Raw genomic sequence first — 27,986 nt, 5'->3', positions numbered from 1 at the left:
CGAACTAAGTGGTTACATGAGATATAGATATTTGAGAATGCTAATAAATCCGGGTAAAAAAATTAAGTAGAAGTGTGGATCTTTCTTTTATAACTGGTATATATAGCAAATTATCCTTTCAAATACAAAAAAAATTACAATTCACACTGACATTTTGTTAATTTTAAATTTGCACCCATATTTTCAAAAAACACAATTTAAGAGTTTTACTCAATTTTATGCCATATAATAAAGAAGAGTATTAAGAGACCAACAAATTTTGTGATTTATAATTATCAATTAGTCTTCATTAATATTTTTAATGGTGTAAAATTATATCTAATAATGTGAAATTACTCACTTTCTTTTTATAGTTAAGTACAGACTAAATTTTAATAAAAGTGCTAGCCATAGACTTTTTCAAAAATTTTCTAGTCTAGCAAAGATTGCGAGCGTATTATTGCAGTATTATTGTACCACGGTACCACCACAAATTATAGCCGTTATGAATTCAAGCTTAGGCAGCCATCATATTCAAAACTAAAATAAAATACAATTCGACCGTTGGTGAAACATTATACCCTTCACTTCCCAGTTTGTACTGTTTTCATATTCAGACAGAACCATTCTCGAACCAGAAAGAAAAAAATGGTTAGTGAAGACCAAAAACGAAGCCCCAGAAACCAGAAGTACCCTGCAACTGAGGGAAATGGCCAAAGCCAAAACCTTAACGATGCCGTTTTCAGTCCGCGATTCAAATCTGCGGCAGCTATGGCCGGCTGGGACGAAGAGGCACTGCTTCTCGCAAGCCTCGTCGTTGAAGACACACCCGATAGAGATTTCAAACACAAGAAGCGCTCTGTCTTGAACTCCAAGACTCCACCCACCAATTCAAGAAGGTATTCTAATCCTGCTTTCTTCAACGCTTTTTTGTTTGAATTGTGTTATTGCAATTATGTGATTATTGGAATGAACTTTGTGTTTAGGAAACGCAGAGCACAGAGTTCTCCAGAATCGATACGAGTGGCTGTTCTTGATCTTGACGAAGAAGACACTCCAAGAAAAGGTTATTTTATTTCCAATTTGGGGTTTAGGGTTCTTGATCTTTCATAATCATTGTGATCGTAGATTCTTATGTTATCATTACTGTGCAGACAGTAAAGAAAAGACTAAAGAAAAGAAGGCCACTGTAAACGAAGAGAGTAAAGAAGGAGGGAAGGAATCCACTAAGGAGAAATCCGGTGTTGCTGCACTTCCCTGCATTGATAAGCTCAGAGACGAGCTTTCTTGCGCGGTGAGTGGTTTTGATGTCGATATCATTGTTTTCAAGGTTCATAAATTCCTAGTTTCAAAATCATTTCATGTTTGTTTTTATTTATCATTGTGCAGATTTGTTTGGAGATATGCTTTGAGCCAAGTACCACCCCTTGTGGTCACAGGTACACTTCAAATAAAAATTTTCTGAATTTCTTACTTAGTATGATTTGTCTTGGCCGTTTTTTAAATTTCTATGAATTAATTGATTATCATATCCTAGATTTCTAATTCAAAATCTTGAATATTTACAGCTTTTGTAAAAAGTGCCTTCGATCTGCTGCAGACAAATGTGGCAAAAAATGCCCAAAATGCAGGCAATTAATAGGGTATGTATAATTTCTTTTCCTTCTTTCTTTTTTTACTTCACAAAAACCTCATATTCTTAATTAATGTCTTATCATTTTTGGTTAAATTGCAGCAATGGAAGATCATGCACTGTGAACACTGTTCTCTGGAATACAATACAGCTCCTGTTTCCCCAAGAAGTTGAGGCAAGGAAAGCGGCCGGCGCCATAAATAGCCGGCAACAATCTAAGTGCCTGAGCCCAGAAGCAGCATTTTACAACAATCTAAGGAATGATGAAAGCACAACAACCAGAGTTGGTGTGAGTACAAGGAGAAGCGGCGGTAGGGCTGCCGCAATAACTGATCAGGAAGCAAGGCGTCTCCAAGGTGTGAGATCAAGAAGAGGGATTACTCCTGCTACACAAACTGAGGATGCAGCAATTGCCCTGAGGCTGCAGAGAGAGGAGTTTATGCATGCCTTTAGGGGAACACAGGAACAACACCATTCCAGCAGATCCTCATCTGTGGATTTAGCTAGAGAAAATTTGAGGGCAATGGCATCTAGAGCCATGACTCTTCGCATTAGAGATCGAAGATTTTGAAAAATAAAATAGGGACCAGTAGCTGCTTCAGCTGCTCCTAATTTGTATTGTTTGTCGTTTTTTTATGCAAATTTTCTTTTTATATATTTTTTTTCTCAAGAACTTTTGTTGTTGACAACATATAACATATATGTCAAGGAACTTTGCCGTTGTTTTTATCTGTAAAGTGGATCCACTTCATGGGATTAGGAAGGTTGTTATTTAGTAACTTTAGAATTTGTGATCACATTAAATTTGTTTACTGAAGGACCTGTGATTCTATCTTATAGTGAGTTTATTCGGTTGTACTACACAATCTTATTTAGTCTTCTCTATCTAAATTATTAAATTAAGTCAATATAATCAATTTTCTTATTCTCATCCAACAATCACATAACATGCTTTCTTTATAAATGAGAGTTAGCTATGAAAATGAGAGTTAAGAGGATCATCCTAAAGACAAAAAGCATATAAATGGGCATCATCTCAAACCATCAAGATTTTAATTGTGTTCCAGCAAAATTCTACAATGTAATGGAATATCCTTATACAAAGATCCGCTAGCAAAAAAGGACCTTGGCACATATGTATAAAAGAATAAAAGAAAAAAATATGAACAAAAGAAATGCTAAGCCCAAAGCTTCTAAAATGTTGCAACAGTTCTACGTGGAATACTCGGATTACACACTCAGTTTCATTTCACCAGTGAAATTTCTTCTCGACATGAAGCATCAAACAGCAATGACCGAGGTATACATCATCAAAACAATCGTAAATTCTTAACAGTGAGAACTCCTGACATCCTATTATCTAGTTCTACGAAGTTGTTGAAGCTTGTTTAGTGCCGCTTTCTGCTGCCATAAGTAACCTGTTTTGTATCCCTATTCCTTCTTTGCAACATCCTTAAAGTAAAGGAAATGGCACCTATAGCAGCCATAGCATAAAAGGCTATATACGGAGCCATGGCCAGACCAGCAAAATAGGAACAGTATCCAGCTATCAAATATAGGAAGTATAGACGAACTTTGAGGACGGGGACCCCCCTGATGGGCAAAGAGAAAGAATTGAACTCTGGCTTTGTGTTGCAGATGCCGTGAAGTATAACGCAGATACAAAGTGTTGAATCCAGAAGCCTTGGGAGAGACTTTCCCATAGCTAACCTCTGCAAATGAAGGAATGAATAGAATGTAAAAAGCATGAAGGGTGAAGACTGCCAAATAGAAAAAATTAAATAAAATTGCTTCATGTCCATAAGTTGGCACAATCTTATTGGTGGAATTAGGTGTTACATTCTATTTCTTTTACCCCACATGATTTATAAATTAGCCGACACATTAGGAGTAATCTAGTGTTTATTGATTTAGATAATGTATATAAGGTCCAAAGTTTAAACAGTATTGCCACCAATGTACTAAATAATCGTCATACTGATAATGATGATAATGCAGACACAACATATATTTGTTTTAAGATGGTCAGAGATATAGTAATTGGCAATTTTTATTGGTACAAACATTGTGATAAAGAGACGCCTACTTCTAACAGGTTTGGGCTGTGTTACAAAAGGAGAGGTAAGTAGTAGTTAAGTGGCAGTTTTAGGAGTTGTTAGCATGGTCCAGCTGGCTGCTAGGTTGTTAGATTCTATTACTCACTGCATATAAATAGTTAGGTTATCGTTAGTTTAGTTTTATGTGCATTTTCTGTTATAAATTCTGTTAGAAACTGAGAGAATCTCTCTCCCTGAGTTGGTAGTTCCAACTGTGTAGAATCTTCTAGGGAGTGCTAATTGGCAATCCCTGTGCAGCAATAAAGCTTACCCGTTCTGCTAGTGCTAGCTCTATCAACTGGTATTTGAGCTTGAGGATCCTGTTGCTGAACGGTGCAATTGAGATCGAGGAAAATGGAGACATGATTTGACACTATCGAGTCGCGCATGGAGGAGATGTTCCGGTCAATGCAGGAGACGCTGCAGCGTTTCGATTCCAGAATGGATTCATTTGAAAATTGAGCACCTAATCGGAACAAGCGTGGTTCACCGGGATCACACCTGGCTGCAGGCTCGTCGGCGGGAAACCGCAACAGGCCGGAGCAATGGCGGAAGCTGGAACTTCTGATCTTCCGCGGTGGTTCGGATTGAACGCATAGAGCCATTTTTCTTGCTGCATGCAGTGCCAGAGGAGGAATGGCTCACGATAGCCACCTTTGCGATGGAAGGAAGGGCGCTCACGTGGTTCAGGTGGCGGGAGGCGACGGCGCCGATGCTTCAGTGGCGGTTCCTCAGTGCGGCGCTGCTACGGCATTTTCAACGAGAACGGCTGCAGAGTCCGTATCAAATGCTGCTGAAGCTGAAAGACAAACTTGGTCCGGGACTACGTCGATCAGTTGGTGCTTCACGCGCAGCCTTTCCGTGGAACCGTGATGGAATTGCTAATGGACCTCTTCTTGAACGGGCTGAAACTGGAAGTGGGTGAAGAATCTAAACTATTTCCATATCAGTCAGTGGATGCGTTGATGGAGCTGGCACAGAAGGTAGAAAACCGCAACGCTGCCTTGCGAGGAGTATTGAGACGCAGTAAACTACTGGCTTCCAATTTCGTCGTTGTCAATTCAACCGCCACCAAAGCTGTGCACCCTGCTACAGTGTCCAATTCTTCAGCAAGCAAGGGTGCAGAGTCGACGACGGATCCCTTACCACAGCGCGGATTGAGACATCTCAGCCACAAAGAGTATAGGGCAAAGCACGCCAGGGGGAATGCTTCCTCTGTGATGAACAGTACACTGCAGATCACGTTTGCAAGAATAGGGAGTTCAAGCTTTTGATCATGGAGCCGAAGCTGATTGGTTACAGCATGAGGCGGTTCCAGAAACAGGGGAGCAGGGGCAATTGGAACTCAAATTCATGAGCTTGAATGGACATCACAAGTCAATCAAAGCCTGGGCAGAGATAAATGGCCGCCATGTGCACGTTCTCATAGATTGTGGAGCTTCGGACAACTTCATGACACCGGAGATCATCACCGAGTTGGGCTTAAGGATTGACAACACCCCTAATTTCCAGGTCAAGGTAGCGGACAGCAGCAATAAAGGGGGACAAGGAAGGCGTTTGGGTGTAACTCTCCAATTCAAGGAATTGACGATCAAGGAAGGCTTCTTCATTTTCCCAACTGACGAAGCGGAGTTTGTCTCGGGGCTGGCGTGGCTAGATAAGTTGGGAGATGTCATCACAAACTTCAAAAAGTCACGCCTTCGATTTCAGAATGGGAGAACATGGTTACTTTGTAGGGGGACTCGGAGCTTTGCTATGGAGGCATGCACCTTCAATCTGCAGTTTTGTCCATTCAAGAAAGGGGAGGAGGATTTATGGTATAGCTGTGGCCCATGACTTTGCAGGCTGCCACTATATCGCAGGTGCCGGAGGTGATACAATCGGTGTTAGCTTTTAATGCTAAGGTGTTTCAGACCTTACCAGGGTTGCCACCGCACCGTCGCCATGATCATGCAATTCCATTGAAGGAAGGAGCTTCGGCCCTGAATATAAGACCTTATCATTACCCGCACCATCAGAAATCAGTGATTGAACAAATGGTGAGAGAAATGCTGGCCTCAGGGATAATTCGGCCAAGCTCCAGCCCTTACACTAGCCCGATATTGTTGGTGAAGAAAAAGGACGGCAGCTGGAGTTTTTGTGTTGATTATAGAGCGTTAAATGGTATTACGGTGCCGGATAAATTTCCTATCCCCGTCATTGACGAGCTACTCAATGAATTGGCAGGAGCTGCAGTTTTCTCTAAGTTGGATTTAAAATCCACGTACCACAAATTCGGATGAGGGATCAAGACATCCACAAGACCGCCTTCCGCACTCATGAGGGCCATTATGAGTTTCTAGTCATGCCCTTCAGCTTGATCAACACCCCTAGCTCCTTCCAAGCCTTGATGAATGACATTCTTAAGTCTCTATTACGGAAATTCGTCTTGGTCTTTTTCGATGACATCCTCATCTATAGTCATGATATAGCAAGCCATGCCCTTCACCTCCAACAAGTTTTCCAGATCTTATTGGAGAACCAACTGGTGTTGAATGAGAAGAAATGCACGTTCGCGGTGAGCTTAGTGGAATACTTGGGTCACATTGTCTCGGCGCAAGGGGTCTCGGCTGATCCTAACAAAACCACAGCAATGCTCGAGTGGCCGGTGCCTACAGACCAGCGGGCTTTATGGGGATTCTTGTGCCTTACTAGATATTATAGGCATTTTGTGCAAGGATATGGGGTTATAGCCAAGCCGTTGATGGAGTTGACAAAGCGAAATGCATTTGAACGGAATGACAAGGCCCAAGAAGCTTTTGAGAGATTGAAGAAGCTGATGGCAGACCTACCGACTCTAGCAATTCCAGATTTCAATCAAGACTTTGTGTTGGAAACAGACGCATTGAGTGAGAGGTTGGGTGCAGTGCTGTCCCAACAGGGCAGACCAATAGCATTCCTAAGCCAAGCACTATCTCCAAGGGCCTGGCAAAAATCTGCATATGAAAGGGAGTTGATGGCCATTGTCTTCGCTGTCCAAAAGTGGCGGCATTACTTGTTGGGTCGCCATTTTATTGTTCTCACAGATCAGCAAAGTCTGAAATTCCTCACGGACCAGCAACTCATGGACCCAGCTTATTTGAAATGGACTACTAAATTATTAGGCTTGGATTTTGAGATCCGGTACTGGCCAAGCCTTGAGAATAAGGCGGCAGATGCATTGTCACGACAAATGATGTCAAGGGCAATCTCGGTACTGCATATGAACTGGGAAACGGTGCAGGAGGAGGTGGCTCACGACCAAGAGCTGCAAAAGATTGTGGTCGCCTTGTAGCAGGGTTTGGATGACTATCCGGGGTATTCCCTACATAAGGGTAGGATGTTTTATCAAGGGAGGGCAGTTTTGACTGCAGATTCTTCTCAGATCCCACTCTGGCTGAGTCCCATGATAGTGGGGTAGGAGGACATTCAGGCTTCTTTCGGACCTAGCGGCTGGCAGCAGCTGTTCATTGGCGCAGCATGAGGCAAAGGATCAGGGATTATGTTGCTGGTTGCCACGCTTGCCAGCAAAACGAGTATGCCGCGATGAAACCGGCGGGGCTGTTGCAGCCCCTACCAGTTCCGGAGAGAGTTTGGGAGCATGTTACAATGGATTTGTGGTGGGATTGCCAAAATCCAAAGTCCTGGACACTATCCTGGTAGTGGTCGATCAGTTAACTAAATACGCTCACTTCATCCGCCTAGCTCATCCATTTTCAGCCAAGGAGGTGGCACTAGCCTTTATTAAGGAGGTGGTTAAACTACACAGCTTTCTCAAGTCGATCATATCGGATAGGGATAGGGTGTTCATGAGTAAGTTTTGGTCCGAACTATTCCAAGCCACATGGACAAAATTGAAGTACAGCACGCCATTTCATCCTCAAACTGATGGCCAAACCAAAGTGGTGAATCGCTGTTTGGAGACTTATTTGCGGTGCTTTGTGGGTGGCTACCCAAAGAAATGGATGGAGAGGCTACCATGGGCTGGGTTTTGGTTTAATACCTCCTACAATGCCTCAGCCCAAACAACACCATTTCAAGCACTTTATGGGGTGCCAACACCTGTTCTTTTCCATGGAGAGACATTTCCAGCGTATGTCAAGGAGGTGGCAGCATTGACTGCAGCCAGGGATGCTGTTTTCGCGGAGCTGAAGACGCACTTGGTGCAGGCTCAGCAGCGGATGAAACAGGCAGCAGATGGGCATCGAAGGAATGTGGAGTTCAAGCTTGGCGAGTGGGTTTGTTTGAAAGTGCAACCTTATTGGATGCAGGCACTAGCATGGAGGGTCAATGAAAAGCTGAGCCCTCGTTACTATGGGCCATTTGAAGTGATTGAGAAGATAGGGGAGGTGGCATACAGGTTAGCCATGCCTCCAGGGTGCAGACTTCACCTGGTCTTCCACATTAGCAAGTTGAAAAAAGCCGTCCCGTCGTAGCAGCAGGTGCAGAGGCTTCCACCAGGGCTGGCTGAGGATGGTGAGCTGGTGATGAATCCTTCTCAGATCGTGGCATCACGTACCGCAGAGGACGGGGATTTGGAGAATTTGGTGCATTAGGTGGGCCTCTCTCATTGTGCGGACAGCTAGGAGTGAGCGGCAACATTGCGGGCTACCTTTCCGGAGTTCCACCTTGAGGACAAGGTGGTTGTCCAAGGGGGGCGTACTGATAGAGAGACGCCTACTACTAACAGGTTTGGGATGTGTTACAAAAGGAGAGGTAAGTAGCAGTTAAGTGGCAGTTTTAGGAGTTGTTAGCATGGTCCAGCTGGCTAGGTTGTTGGACTCTATTACTCACTACCTATAAATAGTTAGGTTATAGTTAATTTAGTTTTATGTCCATTTTCTGTTACGGATTCTGTTAGAAACCGGAGAGAATCCCTCTCCGAGTTGGTAGTTCCAACTGTGTAGAATCTTCTAGGGAGTGCTAATTGGCAATCCCTATGCAGCAATAAAGCTTACCCGTTCTGCTAGTGCTGGTTCTATCACATTGCTTTGACTTCTTTAACATACATATATTTTTAGAATATATTATTTGACAAAACAAAGGACAGAAATGCATTATTCAAATTATACCAACTTTTTTGCACTTGATCTACCTAGTAAAAGCTTTTAATTCAAAGGATTGACTAGAAAACTTTAGTACTTTATTAAATTGGTTTTGGCTGCATCTGTATGTTCATGGACAAGAATGGAGCAAGTTAATAGATAGGAGTCTAATACTTCTATCCAAGCTAATCACTCTGCCTCTAAAAACTTCTTTCTCGAGGTTATACTACGTTTAAACCCTTGTTTCCCTTTAAGTTGGGTAATAACCTGGATTAAAACTTTTGGGAGTAACATTTGTTAGCTGGCTCCTCTTTTAATTTAGCCTTTCCTTATCACCTAATACATAACTCTCAAAATTTTAAATAGTTGTTAATTACTAAATTTGGCTATGAAAAATAAACAAGTGGTATGATTTCCAAATTAAAGTGCAAAAGAATGCTACTTTTAATCTAGTTGTTCATCAGAAAAAAGTTTATTTATATCAATACCTGGAACCAAGCTACCATGGAGGGGGCAAACATCATCGTTGCAACAAAATGCAACAACAACAACCCATGGCGATGGTGGAATGCATCTAACTGGGTGTCACTAAAACTTTTTGACGAATCCGGACTATTGGAAGAGTCATTTTCTGAAGGGAATGTCCGATCAAAACTACCATCGAATTTGAACCTCGGCCGTTCAGACCCATTGTGGACTTGAGACAAAGAATCCAAAGTTCCATTGTTTTGTTCATGGTTACGGCAAGAAGCCATGAGGAAGCTGCACACATGTAAAGAAATTTTGAGGGTCACAATATCTGACAAATACAACAAAATAAATGAAGCCATCCAGATTATTGACAAAAGAACAGTGCATTATGAAGAGAGGAGGGTACAAAATACAGGATAAGAATCCCTCCAATAGCAGTACGAAAACAATACAGAAAAACAAAAAACAGCTATCTATAAAGCATAGCTTTCCAATCTCTCAAAATGTTTGAGAGTGCATGTCCTCAGTAAAAGATCATGAGTTACACCATGCCAAAAGTCAAGTTATAACCCATAAAGCTTGTTTGTCCAAAAGTTTGTCAATGAAAAAATGTGTGCATTACGCTCTAACCAAATACATGAAATGGTGGTGTAAGCCATCCAAGGATACTTCAAAAATACAATAACTACCATTCAAAATTCCTCATTACTTCACTTCTTCCCAAAACATTCAAGCTCACAAATCTAATTTTCCAATTAACTAAAACTGAATAAATCTCAACTTCTTCACCTGCCTGGGAATCATTTTTTTTGAGGCAAACAATTTTGATTTCCCTAATATTGCATCCAGGAAATATCACCCTCCATCATACAATAATATTACCATATATATTGTTCTTGTTATTTAATTCCCCTTATAACTTATAATAGACCCGAGGTATGACATAGATAACCTATAAAATTACTTGAGCAGATTGGGCATGGCAGAAGTGGTTAAATGGTCAAGTAATGTTGAAGATGAAATTGATGTTTATTTGACAGTTTATGGCAACTCTGAAATGATCAAAAGTAATTTACCAGTAGCCACAACAAAGAAATGCAGTTTAATGTATATACCTGCATAGCGCGTTGTGACAGAAGAAAAAATGAGAGCACAGAAGGATTAGTAGACCAAATGCTGGATGAACCAAGCATGCAAAGATCATTGCAGCAAGCACCGTTACAAGTACCGGATTTGCTCTCAAAACTCTGACCCCCTGTGTAATATATGTTAGAAACACTGTATGGTCAATTGTTGATATCCAACTGAATGAAAATATAACAGTATGATGCAGTATGGGAGTGAAAACTACTGATAAGAACCATGTTTCTACTACCCTCCACCACTTCCCATTCTACTTATCCTTTTCCCCAAAAAGTTAAACACACCACCACCTTATAATTTTTATATAAATAAACCTGTCCAACAAAATGCTGATAAGAAACCCAACTGACATGTATGAGATATAAATCACATGCACATGAGGTCATACTTTACCTTTAGAGAAAAGAAACTAGATGACAGATTGACAAACCAACGAAGAAAAATAAAACCATTTTGTTCCCACATTTGCCACCTGAAAAATAGTTATACATATCATTTGTCATTTAAATAGTTACAGAAGCATGATTAGGAGTTCTTATGATTGAAAAGTGAACTTTTAAGACACTATTGCTAGAGAGAGGAAAAAAAGGGAACAAATCTATATATTCATTACAAACATGATTCAGCAACTCAGCTTGACATTAAGATAAAGTCTATCCAATTAATATTGCAAGACTTATATCTGTAGTATAACAAAGGGAAGAAACAATTAGTCTACTAACCTTGTCTTGATGAAGATGTGTGTCACAGCAGCCACAAAGAATACCAAGTGAGATATCAAAGCCAGAATTGCTACAAACCCATTTGCGAAGATATAACAAATTAGGGAGATGCCAATGAAGCTAGCAAATGGGGGAAATGGCCGAGACAGCAGCACAGAAAGGAAAAAGGATAAGAAAATGGGTAGAATGGCTAGGGGAAACAAATGTGATAAAAGTGTTAAATTGGATTGCAGAGCTGTTAACATTGTTGGTATCCGTAGACCAGCATCCCATAAACATGCTTGCCGCATTAGAGCAAAGAAAATAACAGCAATAGAGAAACCAACTATCTGCATGAAAATAAAAATCCCAGTGAACAAAATATGCTAGCAACAAATATATAAGAAGGGAGGGGAGAAAGAATGAAGCAAGCAAATATCAGGTCAGCCCCATATGCATGAAATCAATACAAGCACCTAAAGATTGGCAATGGAAATATAAGCATGTATAGAAAGTTATCCAGATATTGATGTAAGAATTAATAAATATAATGCAGATTATAAGTAATCATAAAAATTAGGCACGAGAAATTTACTACCTTTGGACAATACTGCAGCAGAAGCCTACTCGCAGCAGCACTAACGGATATTGAAATGCTACTTTTATAAGAACAATGTGGGTCAACCTAAAGAATAATGAAATTAAACATTAACTTCCTAAACCTGAGAAAACATCAACAGTTCACAAATCTGTGATACATGACAAATAACTATGCTTTCTTTTTGTTCATGAATTAAAGGCAAAAAATAGTTTCATTCAGGTATTTCGTGATTTATACCAACAGAAGAACTACAGTTTTCTCTGAATGCTGAGTTGAACTCCAAAGAGCAGGTGTGGAATCCACAAAAATTGTCTTCGTATTCAAGTTTGGATATATGCTAAGACCAGCTGTATCATCCCAAGCAAGTGCAACAGGTGGGAAGCAGCGCAATTTACAGAGATCTGAAACATTAGACTATAATTACCTCAGCTGACAGGAAATAATAACATCACACAAAAAAATAAATAAATAAAATAAACATGCAAAAATTTATTTATATATTTTTATCAAAGTAACTAACAAACAATGAAACATCCATAAATGCATGAAACTATCAGCAGAAATGAAAAGCCAAGTTCAAGTTAGCAGAACAAGAATCAGTAACAGGACCTTGCTATATTCAGAATCAATGCTTGAATGTACGTCTTGAGACACAGTTTATCAGGAGGATCTATAGCTAAAAATTGGAAGCATTGTTATCTTTTTTTTTAAGTTTTCTAGCACATTGTCTATATTTATTGAGATCAAGATAAAATATCGCGGTGGTAGGACGCAAGTGTGCAAGTGAAGGTGAAGATAAAGAGAGAATGTTTTAAAGAGCCGTCTTTGTGCAAAAATGTGGAAAATCAGGAAAAGTATATGATGGCTAAGATGGAGAAAAAAGTGATGGAAAGCGAAGCAAGAACTAGAGCTTATATGGGTCTATCAATCTTTGGGTACAAAAGAAGGGAAAAGAGGCAATGGACCACATTAAGTGCATTAAAAACAAGGAGGTGAGATTTTGGTTGTAGAAGAGAGCAATACTGAAAGATGGAAGAACTATATCATAAATCATTCAACAAGGGCCATGATACTCTTTCATGTTAGGATCGGCTAAAAATGAGGAAGGAGAACCAAAACTTTAATTATTATCGAAGAATTCGAGAGTCTGAAGTTTTTGAGGCCCTAAAATAGACGAAGAATAGTAGAGCAATGGTTTCGGACAATATACAGTTTAGGAAGAAAAGGCTGACCAAGCTTTTTAATGAAATTTTAAGGTCTAAGAAAATGGCAAACGAATGGAGCAAGAGCACCATGATTCCTATCTACAAAAACAAGGGAGATATACATAATTGTAGAAACTGCAAGGGATCAAGCTCATGAATCATATCATAAAGTTACCTAAAACATGAACTCTAAATTCTAACCCTTAAAATCATACCATGGGAGATATATAGTCATTCACAATGGGGGTTGAAGCACAACCTAATATTCATCACTCTTAGCCATGTGGCAAACAAGATGCCAACAATAGCTGTTGCAATGACTAAAGCCAAGTTTTAAAACTCACATGGGTATTACATTCCCATTATTCAAATTGAAACAAAAAGGGGTTATAACCCCAAGAAACAAAACCAAAAGTTGCAAGAAGGTGGACCCAGTTTTATCTTGCACATTCAAAATAGCAGGGAAGTTGCAAAGAACTGGCCAAAAAAAATTTCTTGGGCCAAATCAAGGTAAACATTCTCTCAAGCATTGATTAAAAGGACGTGGAAAACATTGCATGATCCCTATTGACAGACCAAGTAAATTTAGCATTAGAAGGAGTGCTTTTTAACCCAAAATTCTGAATGAAAGCAACACAACCTTGCATTGTCCAGGAATCTCATTGTTATAAATTCTCCCGCCAAAGACCAAGAGGGACCAAAGAAACCGCAAATATAACTCCTCCTAAACGAAAGAGCAATATTCATTTTATTTGAACCATAACAGAAGTGTACTTCCGATTCCCTTTTCCCAAAAAACTGTAATAGAACCCAGAAAGAGAGCCACTTCAAGCATCCACTGTTTTGCAACTGTAGTACCCTGAATCAAAACCATACCTCCTAAAGCTTCAACAGAGGGAAGAAATACATGATTTCTCTTAAATCCAAATCTTCAAAAGATTCCCATTTGGTTACATGAAGCAAAACCATCTCAAGGAAAGCCTTCAAGTAGATTTCCTTTCCTTTCCCCCGCTTTTGTGGATCCCCCACATATCAAATTCCAAATAAGAATCTTCATAATGGAACCAATATCCTTTGTCATATGACTTATGGTAGGGTATCTTCCTCATTTTCCCCTTCTTCGTGTTTTGTCTCTTACCAAACTTATATTCTGCACGAGAACCCTTCATAAAACCCCCCAAAAAAATATAAAATGGATCCCCCAACCATATCACGTTCCAATTAAGAATCTTCATAATGGAACCAATATGCTTGTATTTAAGAAAACAGCTATTGGTCAATGCAGAAACAGATTCAGAGCATGTTAGATGCCCAAAGCTGACATGATGTAAGTACAAGGAAGAAAACAGATGTGGGTCTGACAACATGATCATGACCTTTACACCAACTAGATGCTAGGTGTTTTACAAAGCATGTTAGACGTCCCATAAGGAAACAGATATTTGGCACTGCAAAAACAGATGTGGGTTTGACTCTGAATTTGCCCGGCAAATAACACACATCAGGGGAGATAGTATTATCTATAGTTCATACAATAATAACACATAACTTCTATAAGCACACAAAAAGAAAACCTATATAAAGTGGCACCCCAAACAGATGCAAAGCCCATAGTGAATGAGAATACTTACTAGTGCTTTCAGGGTCTCCGGCTTCCTCCTCTGGAAGTCCAGTATTTTTAATTCCACAACTGACAGCTTTCATAGACAAAGTAACAGGAAGAAGACCCAAGCTGACAGCAAATGATAATTTGACAGCCAAAGGATGTGCTTCCTCCAATAACAATTCCTGCAAAACATATTGACTGTTTTTAACTTTTGAACATACACAACAACAAAAAAGACTTTTACCCACTAGATAGGATCCAATATATGCATAAAAAAACAACATTGTGTTGGTGACTTCATCTGTGATTATTGTTGGTCTCCCACCGTAGTCAAACTTCTCTCTCCAATCTACTCAAGCTTCTGCAGGTCTTCCTATGGCCACCCAAAACTCCTAAGGGAATATTCTACCAAATTTGTCCACAATAGTTTCTATCATACTTTCTTTCATATTGCAATCGTTCCTACTGACCTATTCTTATATTGACTAGTGAATCAATTCATACAACAATGTACTACAACAGCGAACATATTCTCTTGTTGGCTTTTTACCAGTAAACAGCATGTCCCATATAACGACATTAACACCCCATGTGACGTAGTTGTGTGGTAAACATTTTCCCTAAGTTGAAGTTACACTTCTTTGATACAAATAACACCTAAAGCAACTCCTCTATTTCATCAGCCCTACTTGAATCCGCATCCACCCCTCTATTTCCATCATCTTGAACGATGAACACAACAGTGAAACAACAAATTCTCATACGGCATGGATCATATGTTCAACCCTTCCCTTGAACGAATGTGGCATTTTCACCAACATCATCCATATCCCTCCTCCATTTTACCCACCTTGATTGAATTCTGTGATTTTAAAAAACACTAGTCATTCATATCTCCCTTTGTTTTCTTATTATTTTTGTAGGATGGATCCAAGATACTAAAACTTAATGCGTTTTGGTAAAATCTCTAGTTTTCACTTAAAAACTAGAATTAATATATCTCTTGCTAAATCTACATTCTATGTGCATGTTAAAAAAACAGCATTTTAGCCTAACAACAATAACAATAACAATAACCATAGTAACAGAAGGTTTATCTCTTTATTTTAAGTTAAATGAATACATGCAGTGGCTTAATGATCCAAAAAGCAACATATTTGTCTAGTCTTGGTAAAGTACCCATTGTTATACTTGTGCACTAATTCTTGTGACCAAACAGGTAATGGCTTACGAATTTAGGATCTATATCCTACAAAATTCATATTTGGATCAAACCTTACACTTCTGCATAGGGGGAGGTAGTAGGGGGTATAAAAACCAAAAACACAAAACATAAAAACAACTGCCCTTGAAAATAACAACCTTTTGAGAATAGATAGACTGAAGCATAAACCATGCAGATAAATCTTTCTTCCCTTCGTCTGGGTTAAAGAACTGCCCAACTGCCATGGATACTGCCGGTGGTGGCCTTCCTGAAACAGACTGAGCACTGCATTTTACTATACATACGTGCAAAATAAAAATTAAAAAGTTTTCAACTGTACTAAAGCTTCCACAGGAAATATATTATTTTTCTTAGGAAGGATGATTCAATCATTTGATTGTCTAGAATCGGGAATATATTAAATAGCTCACGAAATTGTGCTGAAAAGGATAAGTGGCATTGAATGATGAAGGTGCTCTATGTATCCAAACAATAAGCATCTTTCTTCTTTTGCATGTAAGGTAATCAAATCCCTCAAATGAATATGGCCTTCCTCAATAAAGTTTGAAAACAAACCAGAAAAAAAAAATCTCTTCAAGATAGACCAAAATGGCCTTGGGTAGAAATTAATTTAAAAATAAATATAATAAATAACAAAATTCAGTAAACCTCACATATGCATATGCGTTTATTAATCTTTAAAATCACTTCATCCACAAATTGAAAATGTACCGGACGAGGTGCAACTGAGATGGTAAGAAATTTGAAATCACGCATGTCTTCTGGTCCCAACCAAAACACAGCAGATGGAGGGGCTTGCTCGGTCTGACTGCCAGGCTCAAGCTGTAAAAGTATCACATTCAAAATTATTACCATATCAAATTTATTAACTTTCTACTTCAGACTCTCATATTTTTAAGGTCATTATAAACACTAGTGAAGTGCCTATTAGTTCATTCTTTTATTTAATAATAATAACAAATGTGAAATTAGTCAAGACTAAAGAACTTTACACTCTAATTTAGAAGTCTTGGGTTCAAGTCTTAGAAATAGCAAAATGTTTTCATTTTGGGATACATATGATGAAAATCATTTCAGGAAAAAAATTTTGTGCACCAAACCCTTCCTAATTCCCATTATATACACTAGACTAGATAAGTAGATATATCAAACAAGAGGGAAGAAATCATTCAGACTAGGCAAAATATACCTGTCGTGGTGCTGGACCTGAAGGAATACGCATCATCATTGATGTTACTTCAACCACCCTATCATTGAGAGGCAAATCTGGGGCAGATTTTCCCTTTTCTGGCCACAAATGAATTCTAATTCCAGAACACGGTTCAAGATTGGTCACAAACACAAAATGGCTTTTTCCATTTGACCCCTATACATCCAGATTTAATGGTTGAGCTAGTGCACCATGAAATAAGTATGAATGTAATTGTAAAGCAAACTGTTAGAACCATGAGTACTTATTACAGAAGCGAGGGAAATTATTAAGAAATGATAGCACAGAATTTATACACAAATTAACAACCGATTGAAAATAATATTAATTGATCAGGAAGTTGAGTGACTTATCAAATGTCATTTGATTATATATTGAGATCTCCCGTAAGCATAGGCAACTTACAGAAACAATTATATATTATTACTTATTTTTAGAAACACAAAATAAAAAGCAAAATATATAATGGAGAAGAAAAAGGATATGAAGGAAATCTTAATAATTTAAGTGTCCTTACATATTCCTACATAATATGATAACCTAAGAAAAACACCAGGAGATTTATAATGATTTTTAAAGGTGGCAAGGATGGGGCAAGGGTTAAACTTATACAGTCCTCAGTTCATTTGGCTGCAGTGAAAATCTTGGATCTTTAAATGTGTCTCTTTCTTCCTGTATTTGTTGTTATTATGAGATGAATACAAAGCTTCAATGGAATTGCAACAACATCTAATATGCAGAGAGACTGCCTGCATTGTTGAGTTTCTCATGTTACCCTGTATCTTACATTTCTGTTATCTAGAAATCCTTAGTTGTACCTTCTCTTTTTATGTCTATTGTTGAGATTCTAGCAATTGTATTAAACAAAACTAGAAATAAAATGTAAATACCAATTTTTGTATGTCCAACCACCGTCTTCGACCATCCATTGCTAATACAGTTACAACATTTGTCTGAATGTATAGGTCTCTATCAAGGCCCTCTTCGTTCCAATGAATATTGGCGGGGCACGAAACCGATCTATGTACTGGAGATCCTGCATGATATATAATTTAAATATAAATCTTTACACAGAATGTGTAGGTGTGTATAAGACAAACTAGCATGTCAAAATTTGACATGAAGAAATTCAGAGAAACCTTATACAGAAACCAGCCAGTGCAATGGATTTGATATCCAATTCAATGTTCCAAATTGTTTATTCACAACGTCCTTAAATAATTATGAGAAAACCAGAATGGTAAACATTCATAAGAATAATAACAATACAAACCAAGCTGATTTGAATAGAATAAAGGGCAGGAAATAATGTAATACTATCTTCACCACCTAATACTAATGGATAAAGTATAGTTTATAAGTTTAACTCTATGCATGCTTTGAACTAGCCAGCCATATATGCATATAATTGTACCAAAATCATTATGAGATTATAGAAACCTTGTCTGTAACACATTCTATAAGTTACATAAAAGAATCCAAAAAATATTAAAAATAAGAAAGTTTATGTGATAATAAATTAATAAAATTAGAAATTCAGCATATAATACCAGTAGCATCTTGTGTGTTCTGGCCAGGAACATGCATTGACTGTTTAGAAGAGGGCAACTGCATCATCCTATTGAAATTATCTGATATTCCACTACGCAGCATTCTTGCAAACACTGCTAGCCTCTTTTGAGTATCAGGAAAAGGTTGGCCTGTTCTCGAGTCTATCAGACTAAGAAGTGTGTGTGAGACCTGGATATGAATGTAAATGATGAGAACCACAGAAAAGGAGATTGATTGCGTTCTAAATATGGCCGGAGTTGGGGGGCGGGGGGGAGGATTACTCACTTGGACAACCATTTGATTACACCATAAAATAGCCTGATGTTCCATGGACAACCACACATTTTTCATGGCAGTACTACTGATCATGAAGCCATGTGTTGGCGGTACAATATTATCAAGCAATGCTAATTGTGACCGTACCTAAAACAAAGAAAGAAATAAGGCCACTATACTAATGTTGATATTTTGCAATTATATAAACATTGAAATTGTTGAAATATGATTATGGAGGCAATAAAAAAAAGGGAAATACATTTGCTGTATGATAAACATCAGTTTCAACTAGAAGTTATATTGCACGATGCTGCCAAAAAAAAATACAAAAACACCTAACCCATGGTAGAAAACGTATCATGCATACACTTCAATGAAAAGTTAACAAACTTTATTCTAGAAATTAAACAAGATGGACATTTTAGTAATAGTATTGCATTAACTCAGAAAACATACAAGGCCGGCCAAAAAGGGACTATCTATGCACAATCAAGTCAACTGCCAACATTTAAGAACTGTACGGAAAAAGAAAAAAAGAATTGCGCAACATGCAGATAATTAAGGCATCCCTTCTCTTAAATCTCATTGGTGATAAATATAATGTATACAAGGGAAGATTAAAAAACAATAACAATACCTGGTAATCATTATATGCACCAGAAATAGATACAACAACGACATGAGAGAGTGCAGGACCAGAGACATAACGCCCAGTGTTAGTCCTCTGAACTTTATATCCCTCTCTCCATTCAGAATTTACACGTGCAAAATAATGACCCAAGGAAGGCTGCAATGGCACAGGTGGTGATCTGAATAGAATACATTTGCCGTCAAACATTTAAGCAGGGGATACAAACAAAACAATCAGCCAAAACCATATAGGAAGGGAAGGGAGAAAGGAACCTACTTATGAGGGGATGCCATTGTAAGAACAGTTTCAACTGCTGATTTCCTAAGGCGAGGGTGGATAACAGCAGCTCTAGCAACAAGACCACCCATAGAATGACCAACTAATATCACACTATTTGGCAAACTCCCAGAAACTGGAGTACCTTCTCTTATTCGAGCATCATAAGACATTTTATACTGATCTAAAATCTACAAAGAAGGCCAAATTATAATAATTGAACAGAGAAACATTTTAAAATTTTTACAGCCTAAAAAAAGTAAAGCCAGATAGCCAGCTAGGTACAGAATCAGGGGAAAGAAACAAGGGTATATAGTTAAGCAAATTATGCCTAACTTTGAAGCTGAACTCCATGACACCAGAGAAGCATGATGTTCAAGGCGTCAACAAAGCATGGGCAATTTATTTCTTCCGGAAGGATAGTGTAAAACTCTTTTTCCAAGATGGAGTAAAAGTAGAATAAGTAAATAAGGCTTACTTACATTTCCACACAGGAACAATAATGAAAAGTTTTGTCTACTAGAGCATACCTGAGACTAAAACCATACTAAAAATCACCTAACGACTAGGATTTTTGGGAAATAAATAAAAAGAAACACTTTTTTTTGTTCATGGAGATTGTTTATCATGACATGGATAGGCTAAGTGCAAAGTAATAAAACAAGGTTAATTCAACATTCAACACAATCTCAATATTACAAAAATGCAACCTCATAATAGTTATCCTATAATCATTTGCATCTTGCGGAGATAATACCTTGTGAATAGCATACACAACATATTCAGTGTGCTCTTCAAGAATCGCACCATCCATTGCAGAATGTTCTCCTTCAAGATCAACAGAAAACCAATCTAGCCTGCTAGTATACTGGCTGGGTAACCGAAAGCCAGATATATTTTTGTCTGAACCTCCTTCTTTGGGGCTTAGAGAAGCTTCTTGGTAAAATGTACGCTCCAGGGGACCACTCTGATATGCCCTATCAGATTCTGCAGCCACAGACCGCACCTGTTATTTGGACAAAAGCAGAGAAATATATTAATGGAAAGACAAAACTCTGAGCAGCAAAACCCTCTAAGAAAGAATTGAAAGCCAAGTAAGTAAACCTAAGTTCAATTAAAAGACCTTCGAGAGTTTGAACCAAGTAAGTACACCTCAGGCATTGGAAATAACTAGCTAGACATGTTCTTTTCAACTTGTCATCATAATATCTAACAAGTGCTCTCCAATTAACTTTTAACAACTAAACCAACATACTCACAAAGAAAAAACTTTTCACCTCAAATTTCTAAGCACAAAACCTTTGGTCTTTAAAGTGGAACAAACTTACCAAAAATGCATTCCCAGTTTTCCACATTTATTACTCATGATCATGAATTAGCCAACCCCACCTAGTGGGATAAGGCTTTGTTGTTGTTATTTATTACTCATGATCATGAATACCAAGCAGTGCAATATCTTAAACGACATGTAAAATTAGCTGGACCAGGAATCACCTTCCCTGTTCCATTTTCTCTCACTGCAGTTTAGCTATAATGTGAATGGTAACATTGGAAAGTTAGCCATAAATACTCCATTGATATGTGAAAATGCCAAACATGGAAAAAACAAAAAAACAAAATAGTGTTCAAAATGAAACAGATGAAGTATTAATTAACAACCAGAGAAGCCAAACACCAAGTTACAAATAGACTCGTAACACGAAGGAAAGAGGACCTTGCCTGTTTGTAGCTACCACCATTGCCCGGGATAAAAAGCACTGGCACACCACTAAGCTTCTTGAGATGATCCTTATAATCAATCTTCTTCCACCCCTCATGATACAGGTACAATGCATACTTCACCGGCGAACCACTTTCAGACGAGGTAATAGGAATGTACGTGGGATACATGTAAGTCATAACACATCCATTTGAAACGGGATTCAGCAATGAATACAAAACCCCGAGAGAAACCCCTAAGAACAAAGTAATCAAAATTCCAATCTTAATCTTGCTTCCAATACCCCGCATTGCACCACAAAAGATCACTGTCCGCAAAATCTTAACTAACTGTTGAGCACTGTTTTGTTCCCTCTTTTGTTCAACTCCGCAAATTGCAAGCTCCAAAAAGAAGCATAACCGTTCACTCCTTTTAGTCTTAAAAAAGCAAGAGCCTCGCTGAAGAAAAAAAACAAGAGAGTATATTCAAGTTAAAATTAAAAATAAAAGAAGAAACAAACGTAAACTAAATAAATTAGCAAGCATAATAAACACGAGCTAAAAATAGAAAGCTCAACCGTTTATACCAGATCGCGAGCCTTATCACTAGTTTCAGCTTAAGATCCAAAACGAAACAGATTCAGTCGCTTTTCTTTCTAGTCATTCATTCATTACTTACCAGATCAAGTTCACTTAGTAAAATGAAAAAGGAAAATCTGCAGAAAGAAAAATCTACGATTCCACACAGAACTAAAAGAAAAAGTCAAAGAAAAAATAGTAAAGAAACAATTCGAAGCAAGGAAAAGGCAGAGAAAAGTTCAAAGTGGCTGTATAGATCTGAAGGAAGATAAACAGATGGAGGGAAAGCTGAAGAGAGGAAAAGAAAGAAAGAGAGAAAGCATTACCGAATGGGTGAAGTTAAACGAAGAGAAGGTGCAATTGAAATTATAATTCTTTTATATATATGCTCAGGGTTTTTCTTTCTTTTCTTTCTTTTTTTTTTTTTTTGTGCTTTTAAGACTTGTTTTTAAGGTGTCGCCTGGTTGAGCGAAGAGAGTGGCAATGGGGGAAGAGGTGAAGAAAAATAGAAAATAGTTAGATTGCTACTTTGATAATAAACAGCATGGTCATGGACTCATGGTGCGTAATAAGAGTAATGAAAGGGAAGTTAACGGTTCCGTCGGGTAGTTCAAGCTATTGGAATAATCATTATTGGGTAAACACTTTACACTAATTAAGTAAATTATAGACAACGGGCTTATTAAATGCACCGGATCTATGTATTCACATCTTACGGTAACGGCTGATGGTGGCGTCCGTGTATCCCACATTCCCACTGTTTGGGCCATTACAGCATAAAAACAAAACAAATGATGGTAAATAATAATAAATTGGAGAATACCAAATAATAATAATAATAATAAGTAGAATTTTAGTGCATTGGTAAAGATTACTTTAACTAAAAAATTTTAGTACATTGTTTAGTGTAATTTTAATGCATTGATAATCTAAAAAATTTAACATATTTTTAAATTAAATTGATACATCGTTTAGATATCTTTTAAATAGTGAATACGAAAATTAATTGTTTTTGCTGATTTCGCAACCCATCATTAACTGTTTGATAAAACTCTTCCCTTAAATTTATTCATGTAATTGAATAATTTAATGATTAAAAAATAACGGTCATACTAATTAAATTGTTTTAATAATCAACTCCAATCAAATAGTTGAGTTAAGCCCATTTAGTTTTTGAAATGGGATAAGTACTTTTTTCGTCTCCAAGGTCTGGGATCAAAATCAAAATCGTCCCCGATCTTTTTTTTATTAAAATCATCCTCAACGTTACAAAACGTTATAAAATCGTCCTTTTCTATTTTTTGAACTAAATTATCCTTAACTATTAATAAAAATCAAAAATAATATTGAAAAAAAATAAAACCCCATCCACACCCACCCACACCCATCAGCATCTCTTCGTCTCTCCCCTCCCCCCCCCCACCAATTTCCCGTCCTCCTACACCCACCCCCAAACCCCACCCACAAATCTCATCCCAGCCCATCCCATCCCATCATCATCAGTTCCCACTCCCTCACCGTAACTCCATCACTCTATCACTCCCTCACCCCATCACTCCAACCCGCTGCCGCCCTGCATCCAACCCCCTCATCCCCCACCCCTCATCCCTCACCCCTCACCCCTCAGCTCACTCCCGACTCCCGTAACTCCCTCACCCCCCTCAGCCCACTCCCTCACCCCCTCACCCTCCCGTAACCCCCTCACCCCACTCCCGCCCCACTTCCGTAACCCCCATCCCCTTTCTGATGCCCCTCTCTTCAAAACCCCAACCTCAATTTCAATTTCTATTTTTCTTAACCAAAATAGCAAACAAAATTTAAACAGAATTAATTAAGAACCTAATTGCAAATAGGGAAAGAAAACGCAGAGACAGGGAGGTAGCAATAGGGACAGCTGCAGCTGATGGGTCGCTGCGGTCTGGGCATGACGAAAGAGGGAAGAAGGACTACCATGGTGGTCTGTGATTCGGTTCTGTGCTTGAGAAGGAGAGGGGCTCTGTTCCGCTGCTCTGAAAGTTCCGTTTCAGTGAAAAGGAGAGCGAGCTGGAGGTGATGGGTCTCGCACAGAGCAAAGGAGAACCGGTGGCGATGTGGGTTCTGGGAAGAAGAAGGCTCGGTGGTTCGCTGATGATGGTGGTTTCTAGTTCGAGGAAATGCAGGGGTGTGCGAGATAGGGGAAAGAAAAGAAGGAAAGAAAGAGAGGCTCGCTGGCGGTTAGGGTTGCTGGTGTGGTGGAGGTGGTTGACGCGAAGGTGATGGTGGACGACGGCGAGGAGGAGCTGGCGCGGTGGGTTCTGGGATCGCGGAGGTGGCTCGCGATGGTGGTTCTCTGGTTCGGCGAGGAAGTGGACAGAGGAGAAGAGAAAAGAGGAGAGGAAGATGAAAAGAGAGAGGAGGGTGGTTGTGGTTCGGGGAGGGGAGGGGAAGAAGAAGAAAGAGAGAGGGAAAGAGTGGTCGTGGCGAAGCGTGGTGTGGCTCGCTGGTGCGAGTGATGGTGAGGACAGCAGCTGCTAGAGGCGGCTGAGGTGGTCGCCGGTGGTGGTTCGGCCATGGCGAAGGTGAGAGGAAGAGGTTGCGTGACTTGTTGGAGGGTGGTTGTGGTTCAGAGAAAAAGAAGAAAGGGAGAGAAAGTTTGTTTTAATTTTTTAATATTATTTTTAATTATTTTTTTTAATAATGAAGGGTAATATGGTAAAAAAATAAAATTGAAGTGGAAAATAACGATTTTATAACGTTTTGTAACGTTAAGGATGATTATAATAACAAAAAAAGGTCGGGGACGATTTTGATTTTGACCCCAGACCTTGGGGACGAAAAAAGTACTTATCCCTTTTGAAATTGATGTATTACACCAATTTAGTTTTCGAAATTCAAAATCTCAATTATTCTAAATTAGTCCTCTAAATTTAAAAAATTGCACCACGTTGATCCCTTTATTATTTTTCGTCACCGAAACAGTAATTCTGTGAGTAATGTGGCCACATCTTGCCAGCTGGAATACAGAAACGACGTCATAAATTGTTTGGCGTTAAACATACCTTGAAACGACACCATTTATGGCTGAGGAAAAACAAAATGTTACTCCTCCTTCTTTCTTCACTCTTCATCTTCAACATCACCACAAGAATTTTAGAGTTAAAAAAATTCTCTGCTCCATAGATGAGAGAGATTACTGATTGCAAGCTGTGTTAGAATTTTTGAAAACTATTGGAACACCATTGATTATATCTGGTTATGCGAAGAGTTCTTTTGTCTCTCCAATCTTCTATTTCGTCATAGAGGTTAATGAAGAAGTTTTTTTTTCAAATTTTATGCAATGCTTTGATGTTGTTGATCTTCGTTGGTTGTTTTATGTTTTGTTATTCAACTTTTTTCGAAGTGAATTCTCTGTTAGGGTTCTATGAAAGGCTTTTTTTTTTATGCTCTGTTTCAATGGTGGAATAATGAGTGTCCTTTTATTAAAAATTTGGGTGGGCATACTGATTTGTAAAAATATTGTGTTATTTATGAATGATATTGGTGAATTATGTCAATGTGACTAGTGTGTGTCTGGTCTGCTTATCAAAATGAATTTTTCAAACATGGAGATGAATGTGTTGTTGGACATTATGTTCCACCATGGGAAAATTTTTAAAAAAATGAGAAAGGAATAACTGTTTATTCACCTGATAAGAAAGCTTGTGTTGGTGACCTTGATGAAGATACATTGGATGTATTCTGGGTTAGAAGTTACTATAAAGAACTCGGGTATGACAAAATAGAAGAATGTTTGTGGCATGTTCTTGGGAGGAGTATAGACAATGGTTTAAGAGTTATAAATTCTGATAATAAGAGCTTCATACTTGATGTCAAATTCGGACAACTTGACTGCCCATTGTAGGATTCTTTCAGCTAAGTCTGTTTTCTGTAAGATCCCCTTTATGGGTTGGTTGGTCCGTACTCTGATGGTGTGAGCTTGAAAGTATGGTGGAGTCGTCGGGAAGTGAGTATGAGGGCGTAGGCGAACTTTTCTATCTTTTGATAGTTTAATTCAGCCCCTTGTAAAGCCTTACTGATGAAATAGATGGGTTGTTGCCCACTTTCGTCCTCTCTGACCAGTGCTGAGGCTATTGTCCGACTCCCTATGGCGATGTATAGTATGAGCTCTTCACCTTCCCGAGGTCGAGTAAGGACAGGTGGTTGCCCCAGAAATTTCTTAAGATCTTGAAAGGCTTGTTCGCATTCTGGGGTCCACTCGAACCTCTTTCCTTTCCTTAATGTTGCATAGAAGGGGAGAGATCTTAAGGCTGATCCATCTAGGAACCTAGACAGAGCTGCTAGTCTACCATTAAGCTGCTGGACCTCTTTGACGCAGGTCGGACTTTTCATGTGAAGTATGGCCTGGCACTTATCTGGGTTTGCTTCGATTCCTCTTTGGGTGAGCATAAAGCCCAGGAATTTGCCAGCTTCTACCGCAAAGGTACACTTTGCGGGGTTAAGTCGCATGCCATGTTTTCTTATGGTGTCGAACACTTTAGTGAGGTCGGGCAACAATGATTCCTCACTTTGTGTTTTTACCAGCATGTCGTCTACATAAACCTCCATTAGCTTTCCAATGTGATAAGCGAAGACTTTGTTCATCAGTCTTTGGTAGGTAACCACTGCGTTCTTGAGTCCGAAGGGCATAACTATATAGCAATAGTTTGCTTTTGGGGTTAAGAATGATGTCTTCTCTTGGTCGGGTTGATACATTGGGATCTGGTTGTATCCCAAGTAAGCGTCCATGAAGGAGAGGTATTGATAGCCTGACGAAGCGTCGACCAGTGTGTCGATGTTCGGGAGTGGGTAGGGATCTTTTGGGCAGGCTTTGTTGAGGTCGGTGTAATCGGTGCACATCCGCCACTTCCGTTTGACTTTTTGACCAACACCACATTGGCTAGCCATAGTGGATATTTTACCTCCCTTATGAACCCTGCCTCCAGCAAAGCCTGTACCTGTTCCTCTACAGCTTGCGACCTTTCTGGGCCGAGCTTCCTATGTTTTTGTTGTACTGGTCGAAACCCTGGGTATACGGCTAACTTGTGGCACATTAGTCCAGGATCAATACCCGGCATGACGGCGGCCTTCCATGCAAAGAGATCGGAATTTTCTCTTAGGAGTTTTATTAGCAATTCCTTTAAGTCTTCTCTCATATTCGCTCCTATATTTGTTGTTTTGTTTGGATTATCTCCAATTTGAACTTCTCGAGTCTCACCTTCTGGCTGAGGGCGGAGTTCTTCGCGAGCTTGAATTCCCCCGAGTTCTATAGTATTGGTTTCCTTTTCTCTGGGGTCTCCTTTAAGATTCAGACTTTTGTTGTAAGAGGGTCGTGCGAGTTTTTGGTCTCCCTTAATGGTAGCGATCCCTTCCGGAGCAGGAAACTTCATGCATAGGTGTAGGGTGGAGACCACGGCGGTAAGCTGGTTTAACATAGTTCGACCTATCAATGCGTTGTAGGCCGAGCTCACGTTGACTACAATGTAGTCTATGCTCAACGTCCTGGACCGAGTTCCTTTCCCAAAAGTTGTATGTATGGAGATGTATCCTAGTGGTTGAATCGGGGTGTCTCTGAGTCCGAACAAGCTATTCGGATACGCTCTGAGCTCTTTATCTTGCGGTCCAAGCTTGTCAAAGGCGGATTTGAACAAGATGTCCGCGGAGCTTTCCTGGTCGATTAATGTTCGGTGGAGGTTAGCATTGGCAAGTATTATGGTAATGACCATGGGGTCATCATGCCCTGGGATGATGCCCACAGCGTCTTCTTGAGTGAAGGTGATGTTGGGGAGGTCGATCAACATGTCTTTTCCTCCAACATGATACACATCTTTAAGGTGTCATTTGCGTGATGACTTAGAGATCCCTCCTCCTGCGAATCCTCCACTGATCATGTGGACATGCCTTTCCGTGATACGATTGGGACGTTCAACTCGTCCGACCTCATCATCCCGTCTTCTTTTTCTTGGCTCAACTGCTTTATTGGCTAGGAACCGATCTAGTCGCCCTTCTCGTGCCAGTTTTTCAATG

At 39.2% G+C, this 27,986-nt stretch overlaps 3 protein-coding genes across 7 annotated transcripts; 1 reads left to right on the top strand and 2 right to left on the bottom strand.

The window, feature by feature from the left end:
* The first annotated feature begins 511 nt into the window (after window positions 1-511).
* Window positions 512-2,349, top strand: LOC107605055 (uncharacterized). Of its 2 annotated transcripts, none has more exons than XM_016306801.3 (6): window positions 512-878; window positions 966-1,045; window positions 1,134-1,273; window positions 1,369-1,418; window positions 1,548-1,622; window positions 1,715-2,349. In XM_016306801.3, exons 1-6 carry the CDS (start codon window positions 628-630, stop codon window positions 2,181-2,183), a joined length of 1,065 nt encoding a protein of 354 aa, XP_016162287.1. In that variant the 5' UTR covers window positions 512-627; the 3' UTR covers window positions 2,184-2,349. The 2 variants fall into 2 exon arrangements, with proteins under 2 accessions (XP_016162287.1, XP_020960585.1); XM_021104926.2 differs by having other exon boundaries at window positions 562-878; window positions 975-1,045.
* Window positions 2,350-2,637: 288 nt separating this feature from the next.
* LOC107605053 (phosphatidylinositol deacylase) lies at window positions 2,638-22,441 on the bottom strand. Of its 4 annotated transcripts, none has more exons than XM_016306797.3 (19): window positions 22,271-22,441; window positions 21,387-21,824; window positions 20,425-20,673; window positions 19,668-19,858; window positions 19,398-19,569; window positions 18,770-18,907; window positions 18,484-18,673; window positions 17,824-17,969; window positions 16,913-17,089; window positions 16,435-16,545; window positions 15,861-15,980; window positions 14,524-14,680; window positions 11,925-12,088; window positions 11,685-11,771; window positions 11,108-11,436; window positions 10,779-10,857; window positions 10,358-10,497; window positions 9,260-9,533; window positions 2,638-3,324 (listed from the first exon to the last, which is right to left on the bottom strand). In XM_016306797.3, exons 2-19 carry the CDS (start codon window positions 21,675-21,677, stop codon window positions 3,001-3,003), a joined length of 3,339 nt encoding a protein of 1,112 aa, XP_016162283.1. In that variant the 5' UTR covers window positions 21,678-21,824; window positions 22,271-22,441; the 3' UTR covers window positions 2,638-3,000. The 4 variants fall into 4 exon arrangements, with proteins under 4 accessions (XP_016162283.1, XP_020960584.1, XP_016162285.1 ...); XM_021104925.2 differs by having other exon boundaries at window positions 21,944-22,279; XM_016306799.3 differs by having other exon boundaries at window positions 21,382-21,824; window positions 21,944-22,277.
* A 4,122-nt stretch (window positions 22,442-26,563) lies between these two features.
* LOC148562866 (uncharacterized) lies at window positions 26,564-27,760 on the bottom strand. The gene is made up of 2 exons (XM_088491032.1): window positions 26,882-27,760; window positions 26,564-26,611 (listed from the first exon to the last, which is right to left on the bottom strand). Exons 1-2 carry the CDS (start codon window positions 27,758-27,760, stop codon window positions 26,564-26,566), a joined length of 927 nt encoding a protein of 308 aa, XP_088347158.1.
* Between the last annotated feature and the right edge of the window lie 226 nt (window positions 27,761-27,986).

The sequence above is a fragment of the Arachis ipaensis genome, chromosome B6 (genome assembly GCF_059453495.1).
Source record: "Arachis ipaensis isolate K30076 ecotype BB chromosome B6, ASM5945349v1, whole genome shotgun sequence".
NCBI classification, from domain to species: Eukaryota; Viridiplantae; Streptophyta; class Magnoliopsida; order Fabales; family Fabaceae; genus Arachis; species Arachis ipaensis.
This window is presented reverse-complemented; position numbering and strand designations above follow the sequence as displayed.